This window comes from Babylonia areolata, chromosome 20 (assembly GCF_041734735.1).
Source record: "Babylonia areolata isolate BAREFJ2019XMU chromosome 20, ASM4173473v1, whole genome shotgun sequence".
NCBI classification, from domain to species: domain Eukaryota; kingdom Metazoa; phylum Mollusca; class Gastropoda; order Neogastropoda; family Buccinidae; genus Babylonia; species Babylonia areolata.
In genome coordinates, this window is record NC_134895.1 from 50925241 (window position 1) to 50952150 (window position 26910).

Below are 26910 nucleotides of genomic sequence, written 5' to 3' on the forward strand. Positions count from 1 at the left end.
TGTGTGTGTGTGTGTGTGTGTGTGTAAGCATATATGTGTGTGTGTGTGTGTGTGTAGGCTAACTAGAAACAGTCGAAACAGGATGATCAGTTCACTTGTAGGTGAATTGTGGACTGGGTGAAACAGGAATGGGTGACTCTTGACAGCACCGAATGGGACTCCTCATGCTGTGGTGTGTGTGTGTCTGCAGGGCTCTGTTCACCTCACAGGAGGCTGTGGAAGATGACCCTGTGTTGGGAGCCTCTCTTTTACAACAGGTCAGACTGCACTGATATACCGTAAAGTTCGGTCTATAAGCCGCGACTTTTTACTCCAGCTTCAACCTCTGCGGCTTATACAATGATGCGGCTTATTTGAGGATTTTAACGATCACGGGAGTGTCACGTTCTCGTCTATTCTTAGCTGCCCTTCAACTCACCAAAATCATGATTTCTGTCCATGAATTTTTGGATGAGCTTCAGGATAGTGTGCTAACTTTTCACGTTTTATAAATCAAATCCCCACACATTAAAGCCTTCAGATCAGCATTCAGTTCTACTATGCTCAAGCGTGCACCCTCATCATGCCGAAAACGCGACGTAATGCCTATGATGCAGCCTTCAAATTGAAGACGATCGACCTAGCAGACGACAGTGCAAGCAGCGAACCAGCAGTGACCTCCACCTTGTGTTCATGTTCATGAAGTGAAAGCGAGGCTGAAGTCAGTGACAAGATGGTGGAGGAAGCTGTGCTGGTTCTCTTCAACTCGGACACTGAAGACGAAGATTTCAGTGGATTCAGTGAGCAGGATGACGTTGAATAAATGTGACTATCCCTAAATTATGGATCTTGTTTTCGTTGTGTTTATTTTTTATTTTTTGTGGTACTAGCAGTATTTTCACTTGCTTTTCTTTGTGTTGTTCCTGCTTGTGTTTATTTTATGACCGACAGTATTGACAGCTTTTCTCTAGTATCAGTATGTGTTCCAGTACCGGAAATAAGTGCGGCTTATAAGCCAGTGCGGCTTATATATGTATGAAGTTCAGTTTTTTCCAAAATTTAGTGGGTGTGGCTTATATACCAGTGCGCTCAACAGACCAAACTTTACGGTATATGTATGTATGATAGTCAGTCATGCCCGACTATGACCACCAGAAGAGCAGAGGACGCAACTGCTGTCCGAACTATCTGGGCTGGAATTTGATTATAGTGGAGAGGGTCTTGGCCAAATTACTTTCCCACTCTCTTGGCCAGGAGGGTTTTTTGGACAGCCGGTGTTGGGACGGTTCCCAAAGGCCAACTAGCCCCCCAAGGCTGCAGCACTTGGAGCCAGTGCAGTCTTGCCTCCTAGTTTGAGAGTCGTAGTCCTTCACAAAAGAATAAGCTGTGAATGACTGTCTTATGCATCTTAATTACATTTATTTCCCCCTCCCCACTCCCCTCAACCTCAAGATCCGATGGCAGGAGAGGATCCGAAATGAAGAATTGTGGGAGTGAGCGGGACAGGAACCAGTGGCCAAGCAGATACTGCGGAGAAAGTGGGGCTGGATCGGACACACCCTCAGGAAGCCAGCGTCCAGCATCACACGCCAAGCCCTGACCTGGAACCCGCAGAGAAAGAGGAAGAGAGGCCAGCCTCGCAACAGCTGGAGGCGAGATACCGAGGCAGAGCTGAAGCAGCAAGTGACCAACTGGATTGGAATGGCCAGAACAGCCCAGAACAGAGTGCGATGGCGAGGGGTCGTCGATGGCCTATGCTCCACCAGGAGCGATGGGCAAAATGAATGAATGACTCCCCTCAACCAGCTCATTTATTTGTATAACTGTTTCTTTGTTTGTCTGCCAAGAGCTGTTTATAATCGACATTGACAAGGCTATGAAGAAAGACCCGAATAGGATGGACATTGGAAAGTTTCCTCACCACCTCACACGCTGGCTTTGACCAAATTCACTGTCACCTAGTTCAACTCTGACCGGAGTATTGCGCAAAGATCCTACAATGTTATGCCTCTGGTGGTGTTCGATCCCATTACCCCTTAGTCATGATAGTGTGTGAACCACTTCACCACACCGAAAGGTGAAACATTCCAGTTTGGCAAGCTCTATGGCATTGTGATATGTTTGTTCAGCTTAGTCCCCTTAAACTGTTACAGGGAATGTAAAAAAATAAAAAATAAAAAATAAAATAAAATAAGGATGTAAGTTGATTCATTTTCACTAGAGTTTGATATTTTGACCTGAATGTCTGTCGCATAGATCATTTCAGTATAGCAAATGTTACAAATAGGTCAAACTGTCACATTTCATATTGCTTCTCTAAGAGTTCTGAGGGGTGGTATAGTTTATGCTAAAAGTGACTGAGAGTGTTGAGTGTTGGTAAAGTTTATGCTGAATGTGACTTGAGAGTGTTGAGTGTTGGTACAGTTTGTGCTGAATGTGACTGAGAGTGTTGAGTGTTGGTACAGTTTATGCTGAATGTGACTGAGAGTGTTGAGTGTTGGTACAGTTTGTGCTGAATGTGACTGAGAGTGTTGAGTGTTGGTACAGTTTGTACTGAAAGTGATTGAGAGTGTTGAGTGTTGGTACAGTTTGTGCTGAATGTGACTGAGAGTGTTGAGTGTTGGTACAGTTTGTGCTGAAAGTGATTGAGAGTGTTGAGTGTTGGTACAGTTTGTGTTGGATGTCACAGGCAGCGGAAGGCAAGACCCAGGTGTTGTTCTTTGGCATCACCTGTGGTCTGTCCGCCCCCTTCGTGGCTGGGCAGCTGGACTACTGCCTGCAGAACCTTCACCGCTTCACACCTGTGCTGCTTGGTTTCAATCCAGCTCACCTGGCCAGGTAGGTATATTAAGAGCCCTGGAACCAGTTGCATTACTTGGACGGAAGAGCAGTTTGGTCAGCGTAGGCATTTAGTCACGTGTAACTGTTAAAAAGTTAGAACCAAGCAATGCAGCTGGCACCTGGAGAGCTAATACTGCCTGTGTCATGTCTTACAGAAAGACGGGATTATAATAGAATCATTGTGAAAGCATTTTATTGTGCAGAGACAGATCACAGTGCTTCCACACCAGTCATTGACATGCATGCATAACTCTTGATCCTTCCCCTCCTTTGTTTGTGGGCTGCAACACCCATTTCACTCGTATACACAAGTGGGCTTTTATGTGTATAAACATTTTTACCCCCAGCATGTTGGCAGCCATACTCCATTTTCAGGGAGTGGGTCTGGAGGGTGGAATGGGGAGGGAGAGGGGGGATGCATACTGGGCCTGTTCTTGTTTCCATAACCCACCGAATGCTGACACAGATTACGGCATCTTTAACGTGGGTATTTGATCTTCTGCATGTGTATACGCACAGAGGGGGTTCAGGCACAAGCAGGTCGGTGTATCTGTTGACCTGGGAGATAGGGGAAAAGTCTCCACCTTTGACCCACCAGGCGCTGTGACCAGGATGTGAACACAGGACCCTCGTATTGAAAGTCAAACGCTTTAACCGCTCAGCTTTTGCGCCCCGTCATAACTCGGATTCATCGGGATGAGGACAAAATTTATGAGTACGTGTAAAGAGAAAGTTGGAGAAATTGTTCATGGAAAAGAGGGAGGGGAAAGGGGAGCTGTTTTGGAACAGCAATGAAGCAGGGCAGCGTGCTAATGCTTGCAGGTCATGGGCTGTCTATAAAATCCCGGAGAACCTGAAACAGGTTTTTTTTTCTTATGAAGCGTTTGGCCCTGTTCGTACCTTTTGAAGAATGGAGGAAAACTGGAAAGCATTTGAGGAAACCATGTAGCGGACTGTTTAATACTGGTCAGGAGTTTTAAAGAGCAAGTTAATAATTCTGTCGTATGAAATTGTGATGAATTTTTAAGAATTCTTGTTGTTTTTCTTGTTTGTTTTTTTTCCAGGAACAATCCAATTGAAAAATGGCCTCAAACATTTCTGGAAGGTAAATGTGTGTGTGTGTGTGTGTGTGTGTGTGTGTGTGTGTGTGTGTGTGTTTTAAACAACAACAAAAACTCTCATTTCACATGATATATCTTCTTGTTTGCTGTTCTTCCATGTTGATATCAGGTTTCCTTGAGGCCAGCAGTCTGTATGTTGAGAGCACCCCTAGCAATTTAGGGGCTGGGTGGTGGAGTAGAAGGGGGGGTGCGGAGGAATTAGGGGAGTAAGATGGGGACTGGGTGGTGGAGTGGGGGGGGAGGAGTTAGGGGAGTAGGATGGGGGCTGGGTGGTGGAGTTGGGGAGGGGTTAGGGGAGTAGGATGGGGGCTGGGTGGTGGAGTAGGGGTGTGTGTGTGTGGAGGAGTTAGGGAGTAGGATGGGGGCTGGGTGGTGGAGTGGGGTGTGTGTGTGGAGGAGTTAGGGGAGTAAGGTGGGGGCTGGGTGGTGGAGTGGGGTGTGTGTGTGGAGGAGTTAGGGGAGTAAGGTGGGGGCTGGGTGGTGGAGTGGGGTGTGTGTGTGGAGGAGTTAGGGGAGTAAGGTGGGGGCTTAGTGGTGGAATAGGGAGGGTGCGGAGGAGTTAGGGGAGTAAGGTGGGGGCTGGGTGGTGGAGTAGGTGTGTGAGGGGTGTGTGGAGAAGTTAGGGGAGTAAGGTGGGGGCTGGGTGGTGGAGTAGGTGTGTGAGGGGTGTGTGGAGAAGTTAGGGGAGTAAGGTGGGGGCTGGGTGGTGGAGTAGGGGGGGGGGGAGTGCAGAGGGGTTAGGGGAGTAAGGTGGGGGCTGGGTGGTAGAGTGGGGGTGCGGGGGGGGCGGAGGGGTTAGGGGAGTAAGGTGGGGGCTGGGTGGTGGAGTGGGGGGGGGTGCAGAGGGGTTAGGGGAGTAAGGTGGGGGCTGGGTGGTAGAGTGGGGGGTGGAGGGGTTTGGGGAGTAAGGTGGGGGCTGGGTGGTAGAGTGGGGGTGGAGGGGTTAGGGGAGTAAGGTGGGGGCTGGGTGGTGGAGTTTTGGAGGGCAGGGGTTGGGTATGGGTGAAGTGACTGTAAGTGATGATAGAGACTCGAAGTGGCCAATACAGTGCATGTGAAGGTCTGGGTTTGAATCCAGTTCTTGCCCTTTCTCCCAAGTGTGACTGGAAATTCAAAGCTGAGCGTCTGGTCGTACAGATCAGACTGGAAACTGGGGTCCCAAGTGCAGCTTGCACTTGGTGCACTGAAAAAGAATGTGTTGTCCTCGGGCAAAATTATGTTAACTCTCTCCATACGAACGGCGAAAGAGACGACGTTAACAGCATTTCACCCCAATTACCACCATGAAAATATTGCAAGTGGAAGGCTCTTATACTGAAGAGGTGAATGTTGACAAAGAATACCACAATTCTGACGACAGAAGCTAAAGGTTGGGTCATTGAGACACCCACTGGACATCCGAGGGGTCTGTGTAGAGGAGAAGAGAGGACTGGCCGTACTGAGTGAGTTAAAGAAATCCACTCTGATAGGTACACAGACATATATACACACACTAAAGGACTGACAAGCATGTTGGGTTATGCTGCTGTCAGGCATCTGCCTAGCAGATGTGGTGTGGCGTGCATGGATTGCCTCTGTGTGAAACTGAAACTGATGACAGACTGACTGACAGCAGACACAGGTCTTCAGCTGGCCATGGATGATGACATTGATTCACATGTTCTGTTCAAGACAAAGTCCTTTTTGTCAAAGCTCCTTTTGGATTTACAGCCGCCCCCCCACTTCACATTCAACAACTTGAGCAGTTTCACCAGAGATGCGTACGAAAGATCCTCGGCATAAAGTGGCAAGACACGGTCTCCAACCTCCAGGTCCTAGAGAGGAGCGGCCTGCCCAGCATCGAAAGCCTGCTGATCCAGTGCCAGTTACTCTGGACTGGACACGTTGTCCACATGACAGACAGCAGGATCCCGAAGATGCTATTGTATGGCTAGCTGAAGGAAGGCCACCGCGAACTTGGAAGACCTTGCAAGCGCTTCAAGGACACCTTGAAGACAAACCTCAAAGCCTGTGACATAGACATCGCTTCCTGGGAAACTGATGCCCTTGACTGCTCTCTCTGGAGGATGCTGTGCTCTAGTGGCATAAAGACTTTTGAAAACAAGAGAACACTGGCCATTAAGGAGAAGCGTGAGCAAAGGAAGCAGGGCTCAACTTCTGGAGACATTTTCCCTTGCAACACCTGTGGGAAGTGCTGCGCATCCAGAATTGGCCTCTTCTCCCGCATGAGGACACATACCGACAGATAAGCCTGCCTGCCTACTCATCCATCAGTCTGACGGGAGACTCCATCACCCCCCCACCACACAATGCATGTGGAGTGATGGCCTAGAGGTAACGCGTCCGCCTAAGAAGCGAGAGAATCTGAGCACGCTGATTCGAATCACGGCTCAGCCGCTAATATTTTCTCCCCCTCCACTAGACCTTGTGTGGTGGTCTGGGCGCTAGTCATTCAGATGAGACGATAAACCGAGGTCCCGTGTGCAGCATGCACTTAGCGCATGTAAAAGAACCCACGGCAACAAAAGGGTTGTTCCTGGCAAAATTCTGAAGAAAAATCCACTTCGATAGGAAAAACAAATAAAACTACACGCAGGAAAAAATACAAAAAAAATGGGTGGCGCCTGTAGTGTAGCGATGTGCTCTCCCTGGGGAGAGCAGCCCGAATTTCACACAGAGAAATCTGCTGTGATAAAAAGAAATACAAATACAAATACACACACACAATGGAACTCCTTAGGGTAAAGACTAAGACAGTCCCTGTGCATTTTTTCCAGCTTCAGAACCAACTTCAAGACTCATCTGTTCAGAACTGATATATGTGTGTGTATGCATGTATGTTTGTGTTTGCAGTAATACAGTTTGCTATGGACTTTGAACTTTGAAGTTTACTTTTTGTCATAGGTCATCAATGTTTACTCACTTTGTTGGACCAGCCTGCATGTTTTGATGGGTGTTGTTTTGTGTTGAAGTGTTTTTTTTGTTTTTTTTTTTGTTTTTTTTTAATTGAAACTACTGTATTTGTAAAGCACTTTGGGCAAAATTATTTTTTGATTTGGTACTGTTTCAGTAAAGTTATTATCAAGAGATATTTTACAGGGAGGTATATATATATATATATATGATAGTCAGTCGTGTCCGACTATGACCATCAGAACAGCAGAGGAGGCAACTGCTGTTCCGACTATTTGGGCTAGAATTTGATTATAGTGGAGAGTGTCTTGCCCAAGTTACATCCCCACTCTCCCGGCCAAGAGGGTTTTTAGGACAGTCGGCGTTGGGATGGTTCCCAAAGGCCAGCTAGCCCACAAGGCTGCAGCACTAAGAGCCAGTGCGATTTTGCCTCCTATTTTGAGAGTCATAGTCCTTCACAAAAGACTAAGCTGTAAATGGTTTCCCATTGACTGGAGAAACCATTGATAATACAGCTGTCACATTGCTGTTGGCCCAAATGTAAACTTATGTCAATCTGTGAAATAAGCCGAGTTTTGGGCCTTACAGGGAGGTAACGCTGTCCTTGCTGCTTCTTCCCTTTCACCAGCATCCTGACTGCTGTGTGTTTATATTTCTTTTCTTTTTTTTCTTCTTTTTTTTTGGTGGGGGTGGGGTGGGGGGAAGGTTTACATTTTCTTTCAGACATGTTTGTCATTGTGTAAAAAACAACAACAACAAAACAACCAAACGATTAAACCTTTAATGTGTGCTTTATATGCCGTAAAATGGAGTTAGCGGAAATATTTATATTTTTTCAGAACATAGATTTGCCAAGATAGGTTTGTCAATTGTGGAAAAAAAAAAACGATAAAAAGAAAATCTTAATCATATGCTTATATATGCCACACGATGAATTTTTGCTAAAGATTTATGTATTGTGTTTTTTTGGAAAGGTATGTTCGTCAAGTGTGAAAAAAAAATAATGAAAACATATCAAATGAGTGCTTTATGTGGCCTACAGTGGAATTTTTGGAAGATTTGAAGTTTTTTAAAGATAGATATGTCCACTGTGAAATAAAAGAGATAAATTTAAAAATCACAAATGTGTGATTTGTATGCTGTATAATAGAGTTTATGGAAAGATTTACATTTTTTTTAAAGACAGATTTGTCAAGTGTGAAAAAAATGTTAAATCTCAGTCATGTGCTTTATATGCTATACAGTGCAGTTTTGGGAAAGATTTACAGTTTTTTTTTAAAGATTGATTTGTCAGGTGTGAACAAAAACTTTCAAAATTAAAAAACAAAAGAAAACAAAAACAAAACAAACAAACAAAAAAAACCACACCTGAAATATCATAATATGTGCTTTATATGTCACGCAGCTGATGATTAATCAGATGCTGAAATAGTGTGGATTGTTTTAAGCTGATGATGAATGGGATGTTGAAATATCCATCACAGTCGTGATGAAATAATTGTGGTGAAGGAGCAGCATGTCTTGTAGGATGATGAGTCGTTGTGACGAAGCTGACGGGATGCTGGATGATTGCAGTCACGCAGCAAATGGAGGCGGCTGAGGCCAGGGGTCAGGGCTTCCTCTTGAACCCGGTGGTTGGGGTGAGTCTTATGTTTGTGTGTATGTGTGTGTGTGAGTGTGTGTGTGTGTGTGTCTCTGTGTGTGTGTGCGTGTGTGTGAGTGTGTGTGTGTGTTTCTGAGTGTGAGTGTGTGTGTGTTTCTGAGTGTGTGTGTGTGTGTGTTTCTGAGTGTGTGTGTGAGTGTGTGTGTGTGTGTGTGTGTGCGTGTGTGTGAGTGTGTGCGTGTGTGTGAGTGTGTGTGTGTGCGTGAGTGTGTGTGTGCGTGCGCGTGTGTGTGTGCGTGCGCATGTGTGCGTGCGTGTGGGCGTGCGTGTGTCTGTGTGCATGTGTCTGTATGTCTGTGTCTCTGTGTGTGTGTGTGTGTGTGTTGCATGCTCAGACATGGGTTGTACTCATGTTCCTGACAGGTCAAACAACTGAAGCATTGAACTTTCAATCTGGGGGTCCTGGGTTCAGATCCTAGCTACTGAGTGGTCAAAGCGTTGAGCTTTCAGTCTGATGGTCCTGGGTTCAAATCCTAGCTACTGAGTGGTGAAAGCGTTGAGCTTTCAGTCTAATGGTCCTGGGTTCAAATCCCAGCCACAGGACTTAAAGTTGTGGGGGTGGAGACTTTTCCAGTCTCCCAGGTCAACAGATGTCTAAACCCCTCGTGCCTGAAACCCCTTTTGTGAATTTACGTGTGCAGAAGATCAAAATGTGCGCATTAAAGATACCGTAGTCCATGTCAGCATTCTATGGGTTATGGAAACAAAAACATACCCAGCATGCACCTCCCTGAAAATGGAGTGTGGCTGTCTACATGATGGTGTAGAAATGGTCATGCATGTAGAAGCCCACCCGTAAATATGAGTGAATGTAAGAGTTCCAGCACATTTACGCAGAAAGAAGAAGAAGAAAGTTCATTCTTTACCAGACAGCATAATAATATTGGTAAGAAGAAAGTTCATTCTTTACCAGACAGCATAATAATATTGGTAAGAAGAAGGTTCATTCTTTACCAGACAGCATAATAATATTGGTAAGAAGAAAGTTCATTCTTTACCAGACAGCATAATAATATTGGTAAGAAGAAAGTTCATTCTTTACCAGACAGCATAATAATATTGGTAAGAAGAAAGTTCATTCTTTACCAGACAGCATAATAATATTGGTACTCAAGCATTGAAATGGACTGTGTAAATCAGACTGAAAATCACCCTACCCACAAGCACACACACACACACACTACATGGAAACTTCAGTTTGGGGAGGGTGGTGTGGGGGTGGGGGGTGCACAAAGGGGGTGCAGAGGGTGGTTTCAGTTTCAGTTGCTCAAGGAAGCGTCACTGCGTTCGGACAAATCCATATACGCTACACCACATCTGCCAAGCAGATGCCTGACCAGCAGCGTAACCCAACGCGCTTAGTCAGGCCTTGAGAAAGAAACGAAACGCCCAATGTGGGGCACGAACCCACGACCCTGGGATTAAGAGTCCCATGCTCTACAGGGTGGGAACAGAGAAACAAAGGGCTGTGCTTCGCTGCATCCAAATGCCGTTAAAACAGTTAGGAACGTTTTGCTTTGTTGTAAGTTTGTTGCTGTTTTTTTGCTTGACATGATGAGTTTCAGTTTCAGTTTTTCTCGAGGAGGTATCAGTGTGTTCAGACTAATCCATATACGCTACACCACATCAGCTAGGCAGATACCTGACAGCGGCATAAACCAACACGCTTGTCAGGACTTGAGTGTATGCTTTATATATTTGTGTCCCTATCAGAGTGGGTTTCTTTTTACATAATTTTGCCAGAGGACACCACTTTTGTTGCCATGGGTTCTTTTTCAGTGCGCCAAGTGCATGTTGTACATGGGATCTAGGTTTATTGTCTCATCCGAAAGACTGGACACCCAGTTTGATTTTGCTGTAATACTTTGGGAAAAGGGTGAGAGCAGGATTTGGAACCCCCAGCCTGGCAGACTCTGTATTGGCGTCTTAACTCTCTCCATACGAACGGCGAAAGAGACGACGTTAACAGCGTTTCACCCCAATTACCATCATCAAAATATTACAGGTGGAAGGCTCTTATACTGAAGAAGTGAATGTTGACAAAGAATACCACAGTTCTGACGACAGAAGCTAAAGGTTGGGTCTTTCAGACACCAACTGGACATCCGAGGGGTCTGTGTAGAGGAGAAGAGAGGACTGGCCGTACTGAGTGAGTTAAGGCCAGACACGGTAGTACAAAAACGTATGAAATAAACTTGAAGTTGATGGCTTTCTGTGACATGGTATGCAAAGATATTGGACTAAACATGTCTAAAAAGGTCATTTTGTGCAATTTGTCGTGACGGTTTCCATGGAAACGAATCCAAAATGGCCGACAAACAAAAAAAATTAAAAGCTTATAACTTCGGTACCTTTATAGATATGTTATTTCTGTTTGTTTTATTTGATTTATTTGTATTTGTTCTTTATTACAGTGCAGTGGTATTTTGGAATTTGAATAAATACATTTATTATTATTTTTTTTGTTGAAATGAGTATAAATTCCTTGACATCATTTTTTTTCAAATGAGTGTATATTCATTCTTTTACTAGTACTATACAAACCACTGCACTATAATAAAGATGAATACATAAAGAAAGAAAGTACTAAGTTTGAACATGCTATCTTTTAAAGTTTTTGGGCATTAGCATTTTGAAAAATGGTATTACGAGGACAAAACACAAAACTGAGAAAACAGGAAAAGAAAGACATGTGCTTGTACTCACAAGAAATCACACATGTTGATGCTGTTTAAAGCTTTATATAAAAAAGCGTAAGACGAGACAGAGCGTAAACCTGACAAGATGGCGTGGAGAGCCTTGGCCAAAGGAATGATTCAGCGCTTATAGCTTTTAGAGGCGTTTGATTGGCTGAGAGCGGGCGAGCCCGTCTTTTCACTGTTAGCCGCGCGAAATTTGGCCAAGCAGAGCAAACCAATAGGCCTAGTTTGCATCAGTTTGACATGGTAAGTATATGTAACACCAAACATGGAGTATAATACAAACTCCTCCTTTTAAGTGAATATAGTACCCAGGTGAAACGGACTATAAAGATTAGATGTTGAAGAAGCAAATTATGCGAAAAAACGAAAATCACAAAAAATCATGATTTTGGTCAAAATTTCACTACCGTGTCTGGCCTTAACCATTCTCTCACCTTCCTTCCATGACATGATGAGTGCAGTGAGTGTTGTGGCATTGTGCAGCCGGAGCCAATCACAGGATCCAGTCGTATGAAGAGCGGTACAGCCACTAAGCTGTTGCTGGAATCAGTGTTGGTGCCAGCCCATGCCTTTTGCCGTCTGAACACATGGCCCAGGTATATCTGTGTGTGTGTGTGTGTGTGTGTGATGCCTTCAGAGATGGTGATGTTGGAATCAGCCTAAAGTACCGAACAGATGGCAAGCTGTTTAACCTCAGAAGGCTTCAAGCAAAAACCAAGGTCATGACAGACATCATCAGAGACTTTTTGTTTGCTGATAATTGTGCCCTCAACACTGGATCTGAAGCTGACATGCAACTCGGCCACTGCCAGCAGGAACTTCGGCCTTACCATCAACATGAAGAAAACTGAACTTTTCCATCAGCCAGCCCCAGGGAAACCCAACGTTCAGCCCAACATCACAGTCATCGGTCAGAGACTCAGTGCGGTGGAGCGGTTCACATACCTTGGCAGCACACTATCACGAAATGCAACCATCGATGATGAAGTGAACGTCAGGATTGCAAGAGCAAGCGCAACCTTTGGCAGACTCTATGCAAATGTCTGGAACAGAAGAGGCATTAGTCTTGAGACCAAGCTAAAGGTCTACAGAGCAGTAGTTCTCCCCACATTAATGTACGCCTGCGAAACTTGGACAGTGTACCAACAACACAACAAGAAACTGAACCACTTCCACACAGCATGCCTCAGGAAGCTACTGAACATCAAGTGGCAAGACAGGACCCCAGACACGGAGGTGCTTGCAAAAGCCACCCCATACTCTGAAAGTCTCTCTGAAAGCGTTTGACATCAACCCTGACTCCTGGGAGGAATCTGCAATGGACCGTGACAAATGGCAGTCTGCTGTGCACAAAGGCGCCAAGTTGTGTGAGGCCAACAGGACTGCTGCAGCTGTTCAGAAGAGGCAGGCCAGAAAGTCACGGGCAAACAAGCTCCCTGACAATGATATGCCTGTCTTTGTCTGCCCCAACTGTCAGCGAACATTTCGTGCGCAGATTGGACTGTTCAGCCATCTGCGCTTTCGCAGATAGACTCATGAGCATCCCCCTCCCCAACCACCACCCTCCCCCCATCCCCCAGCTGGATGACAATGATGGTCATCATCAATCTTGATTGACACACATCACCAGTGTGTGTGTGTGTGTGAAACAATGTTATTGCTAGCCCATGGCTTCTGCCGTCTAAACACATGGCCCAGGTATATCTGTGTGTGTGTGTTTGTATTTGTGTGTGCTTGTGTGTGTGTACATGTGTTAGTTTGTGTGTGTGTGTGAGAGAGAGAGTGTGTGTGTGTGTGTGTGTGTGTGTGTGTGTGTGTGTGAAGCAGTGTTAGTGCCAGCCCATTCCTTTTGTCATCTTGACATATGGCTCAGGTATCTGTGCGCGTGTGCTTGCATGTGTTTTTGTGTGTGTATGTGTGTTATTGTGTGTATGTATGTGTGTGTGTGTTTATGTGTGTATGTGTGTGTGTGCATGTGTGTGTGCGTGTGTGCGTGCATGTGTGTGTGCGTGTATGTGTATTTATGTGTATGTGTGTGTAATTGTGTTTGTGTGTGTGTGTGTGTGTGTGTGTTGTCACTGAAGGTCGTATCTCTCCACACCCATGTGCATACATATTTCTTTTTTTTTTTAATTCAACTTAAGTCAATCCCACATGAGGATACATATTTTTTCTTCTCTCTGTTCTCTGACTGAACACGTGTGGCAATGCTGAAAGGAAAGCGTCAACGTGTGAAAGGTGTGTGTGTTCACACACACGCTGACGTTGTCTGCCCAGGGTCCAGGATTACCTGCTGACGTACAAACGTGTGTGGGAGAAGGTGTACCAGGAAAAGTCAGCCATTGCCGCTCTTCTGCAGCTGGCGGGGACCAGGTAGGCTTTGGAGAAGTATGATTTTTTTCTTCTTCTTCTGTTTGATGTAGTCATTTGTCATGTGTGCCAAAACTGGTTTGTCGTGTTGGACTTGTGATCCGGCGTTCAGTAGTGGTCAGGGTTCAGGGCCCTGTTCAGGCCTGGTGTTGTCTCCCTGGAATGAATGATGATGACGACAGGCGCAGTAGCCGAGTGGTTAAAGCATTGGACTGTCAATCTGAGGGTCCTGGGTTGGAATCACGGTGACGACGCCTGGTGGGTAAAGGGTGGAGATTTTTACGATCTCCCAGGTCAACATATGTGTAGACCTGCTAGTGCCTGAACCCCCTTTGAGTGTATATGCAAGCAGAAGATCAAATACGTATGTTAAAGATCCTGTAATCCATGTCAGCGTTCGGTGGGTTATGGAAACAAGAACATACCCAGCATGCACACCCCCGAAAGCTGAGTATGGCTGCCTACATGGCGGGTTAAAAACAGTCAAACACATAAAAGCCCACTCACGTATATACGAGTGAACATGGGAGTTGCAGCCCACGAACACAGAAGAAGAAGAAGAATGATGATGATGATGAATGATATGCATACTTATATAGCACCTATCCTCAGTTGGAGACCAAGCTCTAAGCACTTTACAAACACGGGATCATTTACACAACAGGCTGCCTACCTGGGTAGAGTCGACTGATGGCTGCCATTGGGCGCTCATCATTCGTTTCCTGTGTCATTCAGATTTCAGGAATGCACACATACACATTCAGACAGACATTTAACATTTTACATGTATGACGATTTTGTTTATTGACCCCACCATGTACGCAGCCATACTCCATTTTCAGTGTTGTCCTTGCTAGGTATGTTCTTTTTTTTACATAACCCACTGAACACTGACATGGATTACAGGATCTTTAACGTGCGCATTTGATCTTCTGCTTGTGTATACACACAAAGGGGGTTCAGGCACAAGCGGATCTGCATATATGTTGACCTGGGAGATCAGAAAAATCTCTTTACTCTGATTTTTCCTCAGTCCCCCCACAGTGCGAATGAGACTTGGGGTTGGGGGAAGGTTAACTCTCTCCATACGAACGGCGAAAGAGACGACGTTAACAGCGTTTCACCCCAATTACCACCATGAAAATATTGCAAGCGGAAGGCTCTTATACTGAAGAGGTGAATGTTGACAAAGAATACCACAATTCTGACGATGGAAGCTAAAGGTTGGGTCATTGAGACACCCACTGGACATCCGAGGAGTCTGTGAAGAGGAGAGGACTGGCCGTACTGAGTGAGTTAAAACGGCAGAAGGAGAAGATTGGGCCCCACCTTCCTATACCGTGCCTATGCACCGTGGATATGAATTTACTGCCTTGATGGCTATGTTAAGGCTGTGGGACCTTATGATTTATGTTATTAGCTAATTTATTTATCTATTTATTTTTCTTTTTATTATTATTCATGTCCAGTTTTCAGTGCTCTTCCTGTGGCTTCACTCCCATTGCACTCATTCTGAATCGACCGCACTCAGTCACAGCTATGCTTCAGTTTGACTTCCTCAAGGAGGCATCACTGCTTTTGGACAAATCCATGTCAGCTGCACCACATCTGCTAGGCAGGAAGATTCCTGACAGCAGCATAACCCAACTCACTTAGTCATGCCTTTAGTGTATGCATATATATATGTGCCAGCTACACTGAACAGGACACGTCTGCATGACAGACAGCAGGATCCCAAAGATGCTATTGTATGGCCAGCTGAAGGAAGGCCACCGCGAACTTGGAAGACCCTGCTAAGGCTTCAAGGACACCTTGAAGACAAACCTCAAAGCCTGTGACATAGACATCGCTTGCTGGGAAACTGATGCCCTTGACTGCTCTTGCTGGAGGATGCTGTGCTCTAGTGGCATAAAGACGTTTGAAAACAAGAGAACGCTGGCCATTAAGGAGAAGCGTGAGCGAAGGAAGCAGGGCTCAACTTCTGGAGACGTTTTCCCTTGCAATACCTGTGGGAAGTGCTGTGCATCCAGAATCGGCCTCTTCTCCCATATGAGGACACACACCGACAGATAATCCTGCCTGCCTGCTCATCCATCGGTCGGACGGGAGACTCCATCGTCATTATCATATATATTTGTGTACCTATCAGAATGGGTTTCTTCTGCAGGATTTTCTAAGAGGACAACATTTATTTTACCACGTGTTATTTTTTTCAGTGCGCCAAGTGCGTGCTACACCTGGGACCTCAGTTCATCGTCTCATCTGAATGGCTAGACGCTCAGTTTCTTCTTCTTCTTCTTCTGCGTTCGTGGGCTTCAACTCCCACGTTCACTCGTATATACGCGAGTGGGCTTTTTACGTGTATGACCGTTTTTACCCCGCCATGTAGGCAGCCATACTCCACTTTCGGGGGTGTGCATGCTGGGTATGTTCTTGTTTCCATAACCCACCGAACGTTGACATGGATTACAGGATCCTTAACGTGTATATTTGATCTTATGCTTGCGTGTACACATGAAGGGGGTTCAGGCACTAGCAGGTCTGCACATATGTTGACCTGGGAGATCATAAAAATCTCCACCCTTTACCCACCAGGCGCCGTCACCGTGATTCGAACCTGGGACCCTCAGATCGAAAGTCCAACACTTTAACCACTTGGCTATGGCACCTGTCGATGGGGAAACAAATAAACCTGCAGGCAGAAAAACAATAACGCTCAGTTTGATTTTCCAGTCAAACTTGTGAGAAAGTGCGAGACTGGGATTGGAACCCAGACCCTCACAAACACTGTATTATAGGCAGGTCAGCATCTTAACTATTCTACCACTTCTTCCTCGGCTTGTCCTGCAGAATGTCCAGGACTGTCAGTCCGCAGAACACCTTGAAGGACAGATCACCATTGGACAAGAAAGGAAGATCTCTTCTAGCTTGTAAAAAAAAGAAAAAGAAAAAAAGAAGATTATAAATCAGAGAAGAAGAAGAAGAAAGAAGTGTGTCGACAAAGGAATGTTTATCAAAGCAAATGACCAATTATTTGTGTCTGTGTCTGTCTGTGTGTATCTGTGTATGTGCATGCTCGTGTGTGTGTGTGTGTGTGTGGCAGTTATTGTGTGGTTTTGTGAATGCATGAGTTTATTTGTGTGTATGTGTGTGTGTGTGTTTGAGGGGGGGGGGGGGGCGTTCTGGTTCCTGAAACATTGTTTTGACTCTTGTCACAGTGTCTGCATGTTTTAGACACAGATTCAGAAACATGATCATTGATCCATATTTTGAAATGGTGTGTGTATGTGGAGTCTGTTGTTATCAACTGTGACAGATGGCAGGAGCAGCTGTTCTTGAGTGGTTGTGTTGTGAGAGGAAGGTGGTAGAAAGGTTAAGACACTCATCTTGCCTGTACAGTGTCTGTGAGGGTGTGGGTTTGAATCCAGCTCCTGCCCTCCCTCCCAAGTTCGCCTGGAAAATCAAACTGAACGTCTAGTCATTCAGATGAGACGCTAAACCAGTGTCCTGTGTGCAGTATGCACTTGGCGCACTGAAAAAGAACCCATGGCAACAAAAGTGTTGTCCTCTGGCAAAATTCTGCAGGAGAGATCCACTCTGTTAAGTATGCAAATGTATGTATATATGCATGCACTCAAGGCCTGACTGAGCGCGTTGGATTATGCTGCTGGTCAGGCATCTGCCAGACAGATGTGGTGAAGCGTATATGGATTTGTCCGAACACAGTGATGCCTATGAACGTGGTCTGCTTGCAGCTTGAGACAGGGAGGGCATGTGTATTACGTTGGACCTGGAAGTCTAGGAATTCTGGGGTTGATTGACGCTTCAGAATGCCCACCCACCTACGGTTCTTGTGAGTCCAGTTTAACAATCTCTTTATCAAAAATACGAAAAAAAACTTAGCCGTATGCAGTTCACAGGAACAGGTGTCGAGATGGCTGCCGGAAAAAGAGGACGCTAGCTAGCGGGACAAAGGGGAGGTTACCTACTTCCGGGAGGTTATCGGCCATAGTTGCTTTCATTTTCTCCGCATAGGCGGATAGTAGTTTGCACAGGACAGGAATGTCAGACCCCTGCCGGAGTCTGCACTAGTTGGGTCACGGTTAAGTATGTTATTTAAACGTAATTTTAGGTAGAAAATTTCCTCTTTTCTATATCCCTTTTGTTCTTCTCTGAACCTTGCGTCTGTGTGTATGTGTGTGTACGTTCGCGTATGTTTGTGTTTGTGGTATGCGCACGTGTGTGTTGGGTGTTTGTGTATGTGAGTGTGTGTGTGTGTGTGTTTTGTGTGTGTGTAAGTAAGAGTATGTGTGTGTGTGTACATGAATGTATTAGTGTGTTAGTGTGTGTCTGTGTGTATGACACTGCATGTGTATATATACATGTTTGTGTGTGTGCACGGTATGCATGTGTGTGTGCGTGTATATTTGTGTCAAATAGATTAGAATATTTAATATTCAAGTTGACTTAGTTGGGTTTTTTTGGTTAAAAAAAAATTTTTTTTTTCATGTGTTAATGTTTTTTTCCTACACAGTTTGGTTATTCTTATTTCTCCGTCACCAAATGCCCATGTTTCACAGCTGATGTTAAAGACAGAACTAATGGCTCAAACCATGCTTTTTTTAAATTTTTTAATCTGCATGTCCTTTTATTTAAAATTGTATTGTATTGTGTTGTATCATATCATCTTGTCTTGTGTTGTCTTGTATTGCATTTTTTGTCACAACAGATTTTCCTGCTGTCCCCAGGAAGGGCACTCTGTCACAGTACAGCACCACCCTTTTTGACTCACTTGTGTAAACAAAGTGAGTCTATGTTTTAACCCGGTGTTAGGTTGTCTGTGTGTGTGTGTGTGTCTGTGTGTCCGTGGTAAACTTTAACATTGACATTTTCTCTGCAAATACTTTGTCAGTTGACACCAAATTTGGCATAAAAATAGGAAAAATTCAGTTCTTTCCAGTCATCTTGTTTAAAACAATATTGCAACTCTGGGATGGGCACAAAAAAATAAAAAATGAAGCCTAATTATATGCAAACTGCATTTACTGTTTATATTTTTTGTATTCTCTAAACTTGGCACTTTGACCTCTTATTCTGATACAACAACAAGAGGAGTCATTATTATCATTTTTTGTTCAAACAGGAACTTCTTTTGCTAAGCATGGAATTTTTATTTATTTTGCAAACGTTTTGGTGCAGCTAGTAAAGAAAGGAAATTACTCTGTAATTAATGCTAGGGGACTTAATTTATCACAAGTGAGTCTTTAAGGCCTTGCCTCTCTTGTTAATTTTAATTTTTATTATTATTTTTTTTTAAGATGTGTTTTCTGTTTGTTAGTGTATTTATTTTTTTCTGTCACGGTGGATTTTTCTACAGAATTTTGCCGGGGACAACTTTTTGCTGCCACGAGTTCTTTTATGTGCACAAAGCGCATGCTGCACACGGAACCTCAGTCTGTCGTCTCATCCAAAAGGCTGGTGCCCAGACCACAACTCGAGGGGGGAGTGGGAGTAACAGTGCTGGTCCATATCATGGGGCTGGAACCCTTGGACTGTGGTTTCCTAGTCAAGCCCATTACCACTGGGCCACCCGCTGCACCACAGAGTCTTTGTTGAGTTTGTACTGGTGGTTGAAACTGTGGAGGAAGGTGGCCGAATGGTGAAGAAGCTTATCTGCCGGTACAGTGTCTGTGAGGGTGTGGGTTCAAACCCTAGTCTTACCCTTTCTCCCAAGTTTGACTGGAAAATGAAACTTTAGCATCTAGTCATTTGCATGAGACAAACTGAGTTCATGCGTGCAGCACAAACATCGCTCACTGAAAAAGAACCCACGGCGACATTAGTGTTGTCCTCAGGCAGAAAATCTGAACAAGAAATCCACTCTGATAACCTGATAAGCTCCCTGATAACCTCTGTCATTCTGATTCCCTCGCATCTTTTAAATCTCGTCTCAAAACTCACCTTTTCCCTCAGCAATAAGTTCAGTTGTGGCAGGTCCACTTCTTTTGTGCTAGCTGTGCTTGACTATGTGTGTATACATATGTATGTGTACATAACTACATACATGTATATGAATGTGTATTGTGTGTGCGTGTGTTTATGTAAGTTTGTGCCTGCCTGTGTGAGCGTATGTATTAGGGTAGCTGTTAGATACACATGTATGTTAAAATGTATGTATGCATTGTGTGTGTGTGTGTGTGTGTGTGTGTGTGTGTGTGTGTGTGTGTGTGTGTGTTGTCACATTTTGGTGTATGTATGTAACATAGATGTAATGTTTTATGTTAACAAAAGCGTTTTTGTAAAGCACCTAGAGCAGATTTCTGGATAGTGTGCTATATAAGTATCCATTATTATTATTATAAACTGAGTTCATGCGTGCAGCACAAACATCGCTCACTGAAAAAGAACCCACGGCGACATTAGTGTTGTCCTCAGGCAGAAAATCTGAACAAGAAATCCACTCTGATAGGTAGACGCCTGCACTCAAGGCCTGACAAGTGCACTGGGATTCGCTGCTGGTCAGGCAGAAGATGTGGTGTAGCGTACGTTGCTTTGTCCAAATGCAGTGAAGCCTTCTTGAGAGACTGAGACTGGAAACTGTGTTATGTAGCTCCTGACGATGTTCGTGGTTTTCTTGAGGGAGGCTATGAGACGCTGGGCAACCTTGAAGGGGATCTGTCTTCCTTGGTGAGTTCTTCCATCGTGCCAGCTTAGTGCATCTTGACTGCTGTGTTTTCAGGATTCTACTGTTGTAAACTGGAGTAGATAGTATGTTGCATTGTGTGTATGTTTGTTCTTTTGTTTGACGTCTGTCCACCATTGTAATTTTAGATGGAAATCCATCCCCTTTGTGACAGGGGGATCAAGGTTACAGGGGGAAAGGATGGCATTATGTTTCCAATCATCTAAAAGAAGAAAGCGTAATACAAATGCACTGCAAAATGAGAGAGAGAGAGAGAGAGAGAACTCTTGTCTTCTGGTTTCACTTATAAGAGTGTCTGTTGTGCAGGGCCAGCATTTTCAGATCTCCAGCCAGGATTTCTATCAGAGTGTCGTGCCCTCTCTCACTGACAAGGATCTGGTCATCTTCATCTCGAAAGGTCACACCCTTTTTCCTTTTCTTCTCCCACCTGAAGCAAAAGCCCTCAATACAATAAGGATGTTTTTATATACAGAGTAGTGACCACCCTCAATACAGTAAGGATGTTTTTATATACAGAGTAGTGACCACTCTCAATACCATAAGGATGTTTTATTGTGAAGAGTAGTAAATGCCCTCAATACAATAAGGATGTTTTAATATAGAGTAGTGACCACTCTCAGTACAGTAAGGATGTTTTAATGTACATAGTCACTGGTGATACCCCTCCTTCAGTTATAATGCATTTCCAAGTTAAATGACAATGTAGATACTCACATAAGCTAGTAATGCATTTTCTCAGATTTAAAGTAAGCTAAAAATGAAATGTTTTTAATCAGCCAGGCAAGATGCATTCATGGAATCCATTTGTATATGATATGATATGTGTGTGTGTGTGTGTGTGTGTGTATGTGTGTGTGTGTGTGTGTGTATGTGTGTGTGTGTGTGTGTGTGTATAAAGATATTTATAGACATCCCACTTTCTCTCAGTCATAATGGTTGGAGGGAGGAAGTGTTAATGCCATTAGTGTATACGGAGAAGATTGGTTTCTTTTTTCACATGGATAGAATGTTTGTTAAACAGTGTTCTAATTAAAAAATTGTCCTCTATGACCATACCTTTAATTTGCACTTTACAATATAACAAAACAGACTGATATACTACTTGTTATTTCAATGATTTTGATAATATTAATGACGGGCGCAATAGCCGAGTGGTTAAAGCGTTGGACTTTCAGTCTGAGGGTCCTGGGTTCAAATCTCAGTAACGGCGCCTGGTGGGTAAAGGGTGGAGATTTTTCCGATCTCCCAGGTCAACATATGTGCAGACCTGCTAGTGCCTGAACCCCCTTCGTGTGTATATGCAAGCAGAAGATCAAATAGAAAAAAAATAAAGATCCTGTAATCCATGTCAGCGTTCGGTGGGTTATGGAAACAAGAACATACCCAGCATGCACACTCCCGAAAACGGAGTATGGCTCCATACATGGCGGAGTAAAAACGGTCGTACACGTAAAAGCCCACTCGTGTACATACGAGTGAACGTGGGAGTTGCAGCCCACGAACGCAGAAGAAGAAGAAGCAGCAGAAGATATTAATAATAATAATAATAAAAGGCCTTTTGGTATGCCCAATCTAATGATACAAAAGCCCTGGGCGTTTATAATAAAAAAAATGCAATGACTCATGCACGCATTACTAAAAACACATTGGAAGAAAATGTGAATCAAAGATGGTCTCCCAGAGTGTGGGATCCTTTAATGGACTGTCCAAACCACGAGAACAGTGTTGACAATAACCAGACAGATGATGGTCTGTTTCAGGGGGAGAGAGCACACTGCCCCCAGAAATGCAGTCAGCTGCCTGTCAGAGAGCTTGCATCATTGTGCACACCGAGAAGGTGAACAAACATGTGGTGCTGATGACATGGACATGTATTGTATTGTGTTGTATCACTCTTTTTGTCACAGCAGATTCCTCTGTGTGAAATTCGAGCTACTCCCCCCTCCTCCAGGGAGAGTGTGTCGCTGCACTTGAGAGCGCCACCCATTTTTTTTGGTATTTTTTTCTGCCTGCAGGTTTATTTGTTTTCCCATTGACAGGTGCAATAGCCGAGTGGTTAAAGCATTGGACTGTCAATCTGAGGGTCCTGGGTTCAAATCACCGTGACGGCGCCTGGTGGGTAAAGGGTGGAGATTTTTACGATCTCCCAGGTCAACATATATGCAGACCTGCTAGTGCCTGAACCCCCTTCGTGTGTATATGCAAGCAGAATATCAAATACGCACGTTAAAGATCCTGTAATCCATGTCAGCGTTCGGTGGGTTATGGAAACAAGAACATACCCAGCATGCACACCCCCGAAAACGGAGTATGGCTGCCTACATGGCGGGGTAAAAACGGTCATAGACGTAAAAGCCCACTCGTGTGCATACGAAGTTTCCTCATCAAAGTGGACTTTTTTTTGCATAATTTTGCATAGGGCAAACTTTTTGTTGCCGTGGGTTCTTTTACGTGTACTGAGTGCTTGCTGCACAGGGGACCTCAGTTTATCGTCTCCAAATAGTGGGGGAGGGAGGTGTTGGGGGGGCGGCAGGACAGAGGATGTCATGGTGGGGGAGGAGAGAGGGTTGGAGAGGTTGTGAGAGAGAATGAACTGATTTGTGGTTTTATGTGTTATATTTCTTACGTTTTGAGTGTGCGAAACATTTACAATTTTATTACTAAATGTAAAACGATATTTTGATTTAGTACTGTCTCATGGTCTCTTATTGCCCACAAGCCAGTTTTCCACTAAAGTGATTTGATTGATTGATATATGTGGCATTTCGTTACACCACTTCCGAAAGAGCTACAGTCAGTACAAGATGGCAGTCCTTGGCGGAAGAGCTACAGTCAGTACAAAACGGCAGTCCTTGGCGGTATAGCTACAGTCAGTACAAAACGGCAGTCCTTGGCGGTATAGCTACAGTCAGTACAAAACGGCAGTCCTTGCATACCGCCATTTTGCCATTTTGATAGGATTTCTACTTAGGCCACATGAGTGAATTCCATGATAGATCAGATATGTACAGTACATACTTGGACAAAAACAGGCAACCTTGGTTTCATGCACAGACCAAAACCCAAATATACCGCATTCCCTGACTTGTGTTTCACTAAAGTGCACTGCTTTCACTGCTCCCCCACCCCTCACTGTAGTGACAATACTGTTGTTACAGGTTTAGGGTTCATTCATTTCATATAGAGAAAACACTGGTTGGACTTATTCTGACGGGCACAATAGCCGAGTGGTTAAAGCGTTGGACTTTCAATCTGAGGATCTTGGGTTTGAATCTCGGTGACGGCGCCTGGTGGGTAAAGGGTTGAGATTTATCCGATCTCCCAGGTCAACATATGTGTAGACCTGCAAGTGCCTGAACCCCCTGTGTGTGTATACACAAGCAGAAGATCAAATACGGCACGTTAAAGATCCTGTAATCCATGTCAACGTTGGATGGGTTGTAGAAACAAGAACATACCCAGCATGCACACCCCCGAAAACGGGGTATGGCTGCATACATTCCAGGGTAAAAACGGTCATACATGTAAAAGCTCACTCGTGTACATATGAGTGAACATGGGAGTTGCAGTCCACAAACGCAGAAGAAGAAGAAGAAGGACTTATTCTATTCATCTCGGCTACAGTACAGAGAGGTCTACACACAAAGAGAGTCAGGGTGGAAGTGCTGTGAGCGGTCATTTTATGCAAGGAAAGGAGCAGACAGGCCGAGACAGAGAGAGTGGTGCTGTCAGCAGTGGGAAGGGGTGGTTGTTCACATTCCTTGACCGGTGGTGCCAGAGTTGTTTTTACTCTGGCTGCAGTTGTTGTGCTGGCCAGACTCCACAGTTAAATATGAGACAAAACTGGATCTTTGCAATCACTTCCACTTTGCTGCAATCCTTGTGTTGGCCAGACTCCACAGTTAACTGTGAGACAAAACTAGATCTTTGTATTCATTTCCACTTTGCTGCAATCCTTGTGTTGGCCAGACTCCACAGTTAAGTGTTTCAGTTTCTTTCTCAAAGAGGCGTTGCTGCTTTTGGACAAATCCATATACATTACACCACATCTGCTAAGCAGATGCCTGACCAGCAGCATAACCTTAAGTGTTTAGTCAGGCCTTGAGTGCAAGCCTGTGTATTTGTGTACTTATCAGAGTGGATTTCTTCCACAGCATTTTGCCAGAGGACAGCCCTTTTGTTGCCATGGGTTCTTTTCCAGTGCGCCAAGTGCGTGCTGCACGTGGGAGGGACCCTGGTTTATCATCTCATTTGAATGACGTGACGCTCAGTTTGATTTTTCCAGGGAAACTTTGGAGAAAGGGCGAGGGTTGGAATTGAACCCAGACCTTCACAGACACTGTATTGGCAGATGAGCGTCTTATCCATTCTGCCACCTACCTCTTCTTCTTCTGCGTTCACTCGTATGCACACGAGTGGGCTTTTACATGTATGACCGTTTTTAGCCCGCCATGTAGGCAGCCATACTCCGTTTTCGGGGGTGTGCATGCTGGGTATGTTCTTGTTTCCATAACCCACCGATTGCTGACATGGATTACAGGATCTTTAATGTGCGTATTTGATCTTGCATATACACACGAAGGGGGTTCAGGCACTAGCAGGTCTGCACATATGTTGACCAGGGAGATCGTAAAAATCTCCACCCTTTACCCACCAGGCGCCGTCACCCTGATTTGAACCCGGGACCCTCAGATTGAAAATCCAACGCTTTGACCACTCGGCTATTGTGCCCATCTGCCACCTTCCTCAAAGTAATACCTCAAAGTAATCGGTTTTGACAAAAAAAAGTAACAGCACAGCACGACACAACTCAACACAGCACAACAAATTCAACCATTCTTCTACCACTTCCCTCCTCTACCATTATTAAGTATAAGACAAAACTAGATCACTGCACTCACGTTTCAGTCTGATATCATCATCTTAGATGAACAGACTATGAATAAATAAACGAAACGATGCACTCACTTTTCACACCCCCTTCTCCTCCCCCAGGCCCATGCTGTGGAAAGCCGTCCCAGTGGTGTGAGGGTGGTGGTGGATGTCGGCCCTGTAGCTCAAGGGTCCGGGAGCCTGGGTTCGGATCTTCAGAGGCTGGTGGTGGGGCTGTACGCTGAGCTGGCGGTGAAGTGGACGCTGAACGCTGTCAGCACGGGAGCCCACATCTTGAAGGGCAAGGTGTTCAACAATATCATGATTGACTTGAAGCCAAGGTCAGAAGTTTGTGTGTGTGTGTGTGTGTGTGTGTGTGTGTGTGTGTGTGTGTGTGTGTGTGTGTGTGTGTGTGTGTGTGTGTGTGTGTGTGTGTGTGTGTGTGTGTGTGTGTGGAGGGGGGAGAGTGTGGGAAGTGTATGTTGGGGGTGGGGTGGGGGGGGGAGTGGGTGTGAATGTGTGCGGATGTGTGCATGTTTTGTGTGTTGGTTGGTCATTAGTTTGGTATATATTCACATAGATGATTTTAGCTGGTGGATGAAAATGTGTGTGAGCATATTGTGTTTGTGTTTGTGTGTGTGTTGTGTGTGGGTGTTTTGTGCGTATTGTGTGTTCGTGTGTGTGTGTGTGTGTGTGTGTGTGCATGTTTTGTGTTTGTGTGACTCTGTGTGTGTGCTTGTGTGTGGGTATGTGTGCATGTTTTGTGTGAGTGTGTGTGTGTGTGTGTGAGCTTGCATGTTTTGTGTGTGTGTTTATGTTTGTGTGTGTGTGTGCATGAGAAAAACTGACACCAGAACCATATGGCATTATTGATCAGCAGTGGGTTGTTGGCTGATAGGTTAGCACCAATAACTCTTATTTGCAGAGTTTTCATGCCTCAAATTTTGACTAAAAGCTACTTTTGCTGCTGTTTAGCATGTAAGCTTGACAGGTGGCTGGTCTGCTGGGTGAGAAGAACGCCAAAACTGACCTCATGTGGACATTACTTGGTCTTTTTTTTCCTGTCCTGCCATCTGAACCATTTCAGAGGAATTGCTTCCACATTGCTCACTCCAAGTCCCCCGTATGTTTGTGTATAATGTTTATTGTAAAGTGCTTTGGGCTCCCTCTTTGGAAGAAAAGCACTTGACAAGTATGAATTATTCTTTTCAAATTATTTTTGTCATTATTATTATTACTATTCATGGCCACACATGGGTTTGTCTGTCGCAGTCCCAGTGTTAGCAGTCCACAGGGAGCCATTCATTATCTTAAGGTTGTCAGGAGGCTACACGCCAGACAATACCCTGCACTGCTGATGGGTCACTTCATTGGTGTTCAGTAGTGCCTGTTTTGATTCAACATACTTAACACAGAACCTAAGCCCCCTACTGATGACTATGGCAGTTTAGTCTCGGTTCATTTGGCCATTAATTTTGGCATTTATATATTAGATTTACAGCATTCATCTCTGGGAATTTCAGCTTTTGTTCTGCTGTTTGGGAAGGTATTCAGAGTGGATTGATTGAAAAATGAAAACACACATTCATGTTTATTTTCCAGTGTACTTATTCTATTGATGATCTTTGCTTTTTTTCTTTTCTTTTTTCCAGCAATGTGAAGCTATTTCATCGGGCCGTGGGAATCATACAGGTAAGAGTGAGTGACTTCTTGTTCTGTGACAAACATGTAGCACTTTCAGGACGG

At 44.6% G+C, this 26910-nt stretch overlaps 1 protein-coding gene across 2 annotated transcripts in view; it reads left to right on the forward strand.

Moving 5' to 3' along the window:
- Nucleotides 1-26910, forward strand: part of LOC143294699 (glucokinase regulatory protein-like) — a 44302-nt gene that overhangs the window by 10257 nt on the left and 7135 nt on the right. For both annotated transcript variants that reach the window (XM_076606103.1, XM_076606104.1), the window contains exons 7-18: nucleotides 191-257; nucleotides 2669-2817; nucleotides 3885-3925; nucleotides 8430-8494; nucleotides 11703-11815; nucleotides 13497-13592; nucleotides 17345-17442; nucleotides 20200-20276; nucleotides 20599-20689; nucleotides 22053-22129; nucleotides 25288-25505; nucleotides 26817-26856. In XM_076606103.1, the coding sequence (XP_076462218.1) occupies nucleotides 191-257; nucleotides 2669-2817; nucleotides 3885-3925; nucleotides 8430-8494; nucleotides 11703-11815; nucleotides 13497-13592; nucleotides 17345-17442; nucleotides 20200-20276; nucleotides 20599-20689; nucleotides 22053-22129; nucleotides 25288-25505; nucleotides 26817-26856 (1132 nt within the window). The remainder of the gene's footprint in view (nucleotides 1-190; nucleotides 258-2668; nucleotides 2818-3884; nucleotides 3926-8429; nucleotides 8495-11702; nucleotides 11816-13496; nucleotides 13593-17344; nucleotides 17443-20199; nucleotides 20277-20598; nucleotides 20690-22052; nucleotides 22130-25287; nucleotides 25506-26816; nucleotides 26857-26910) is intronic.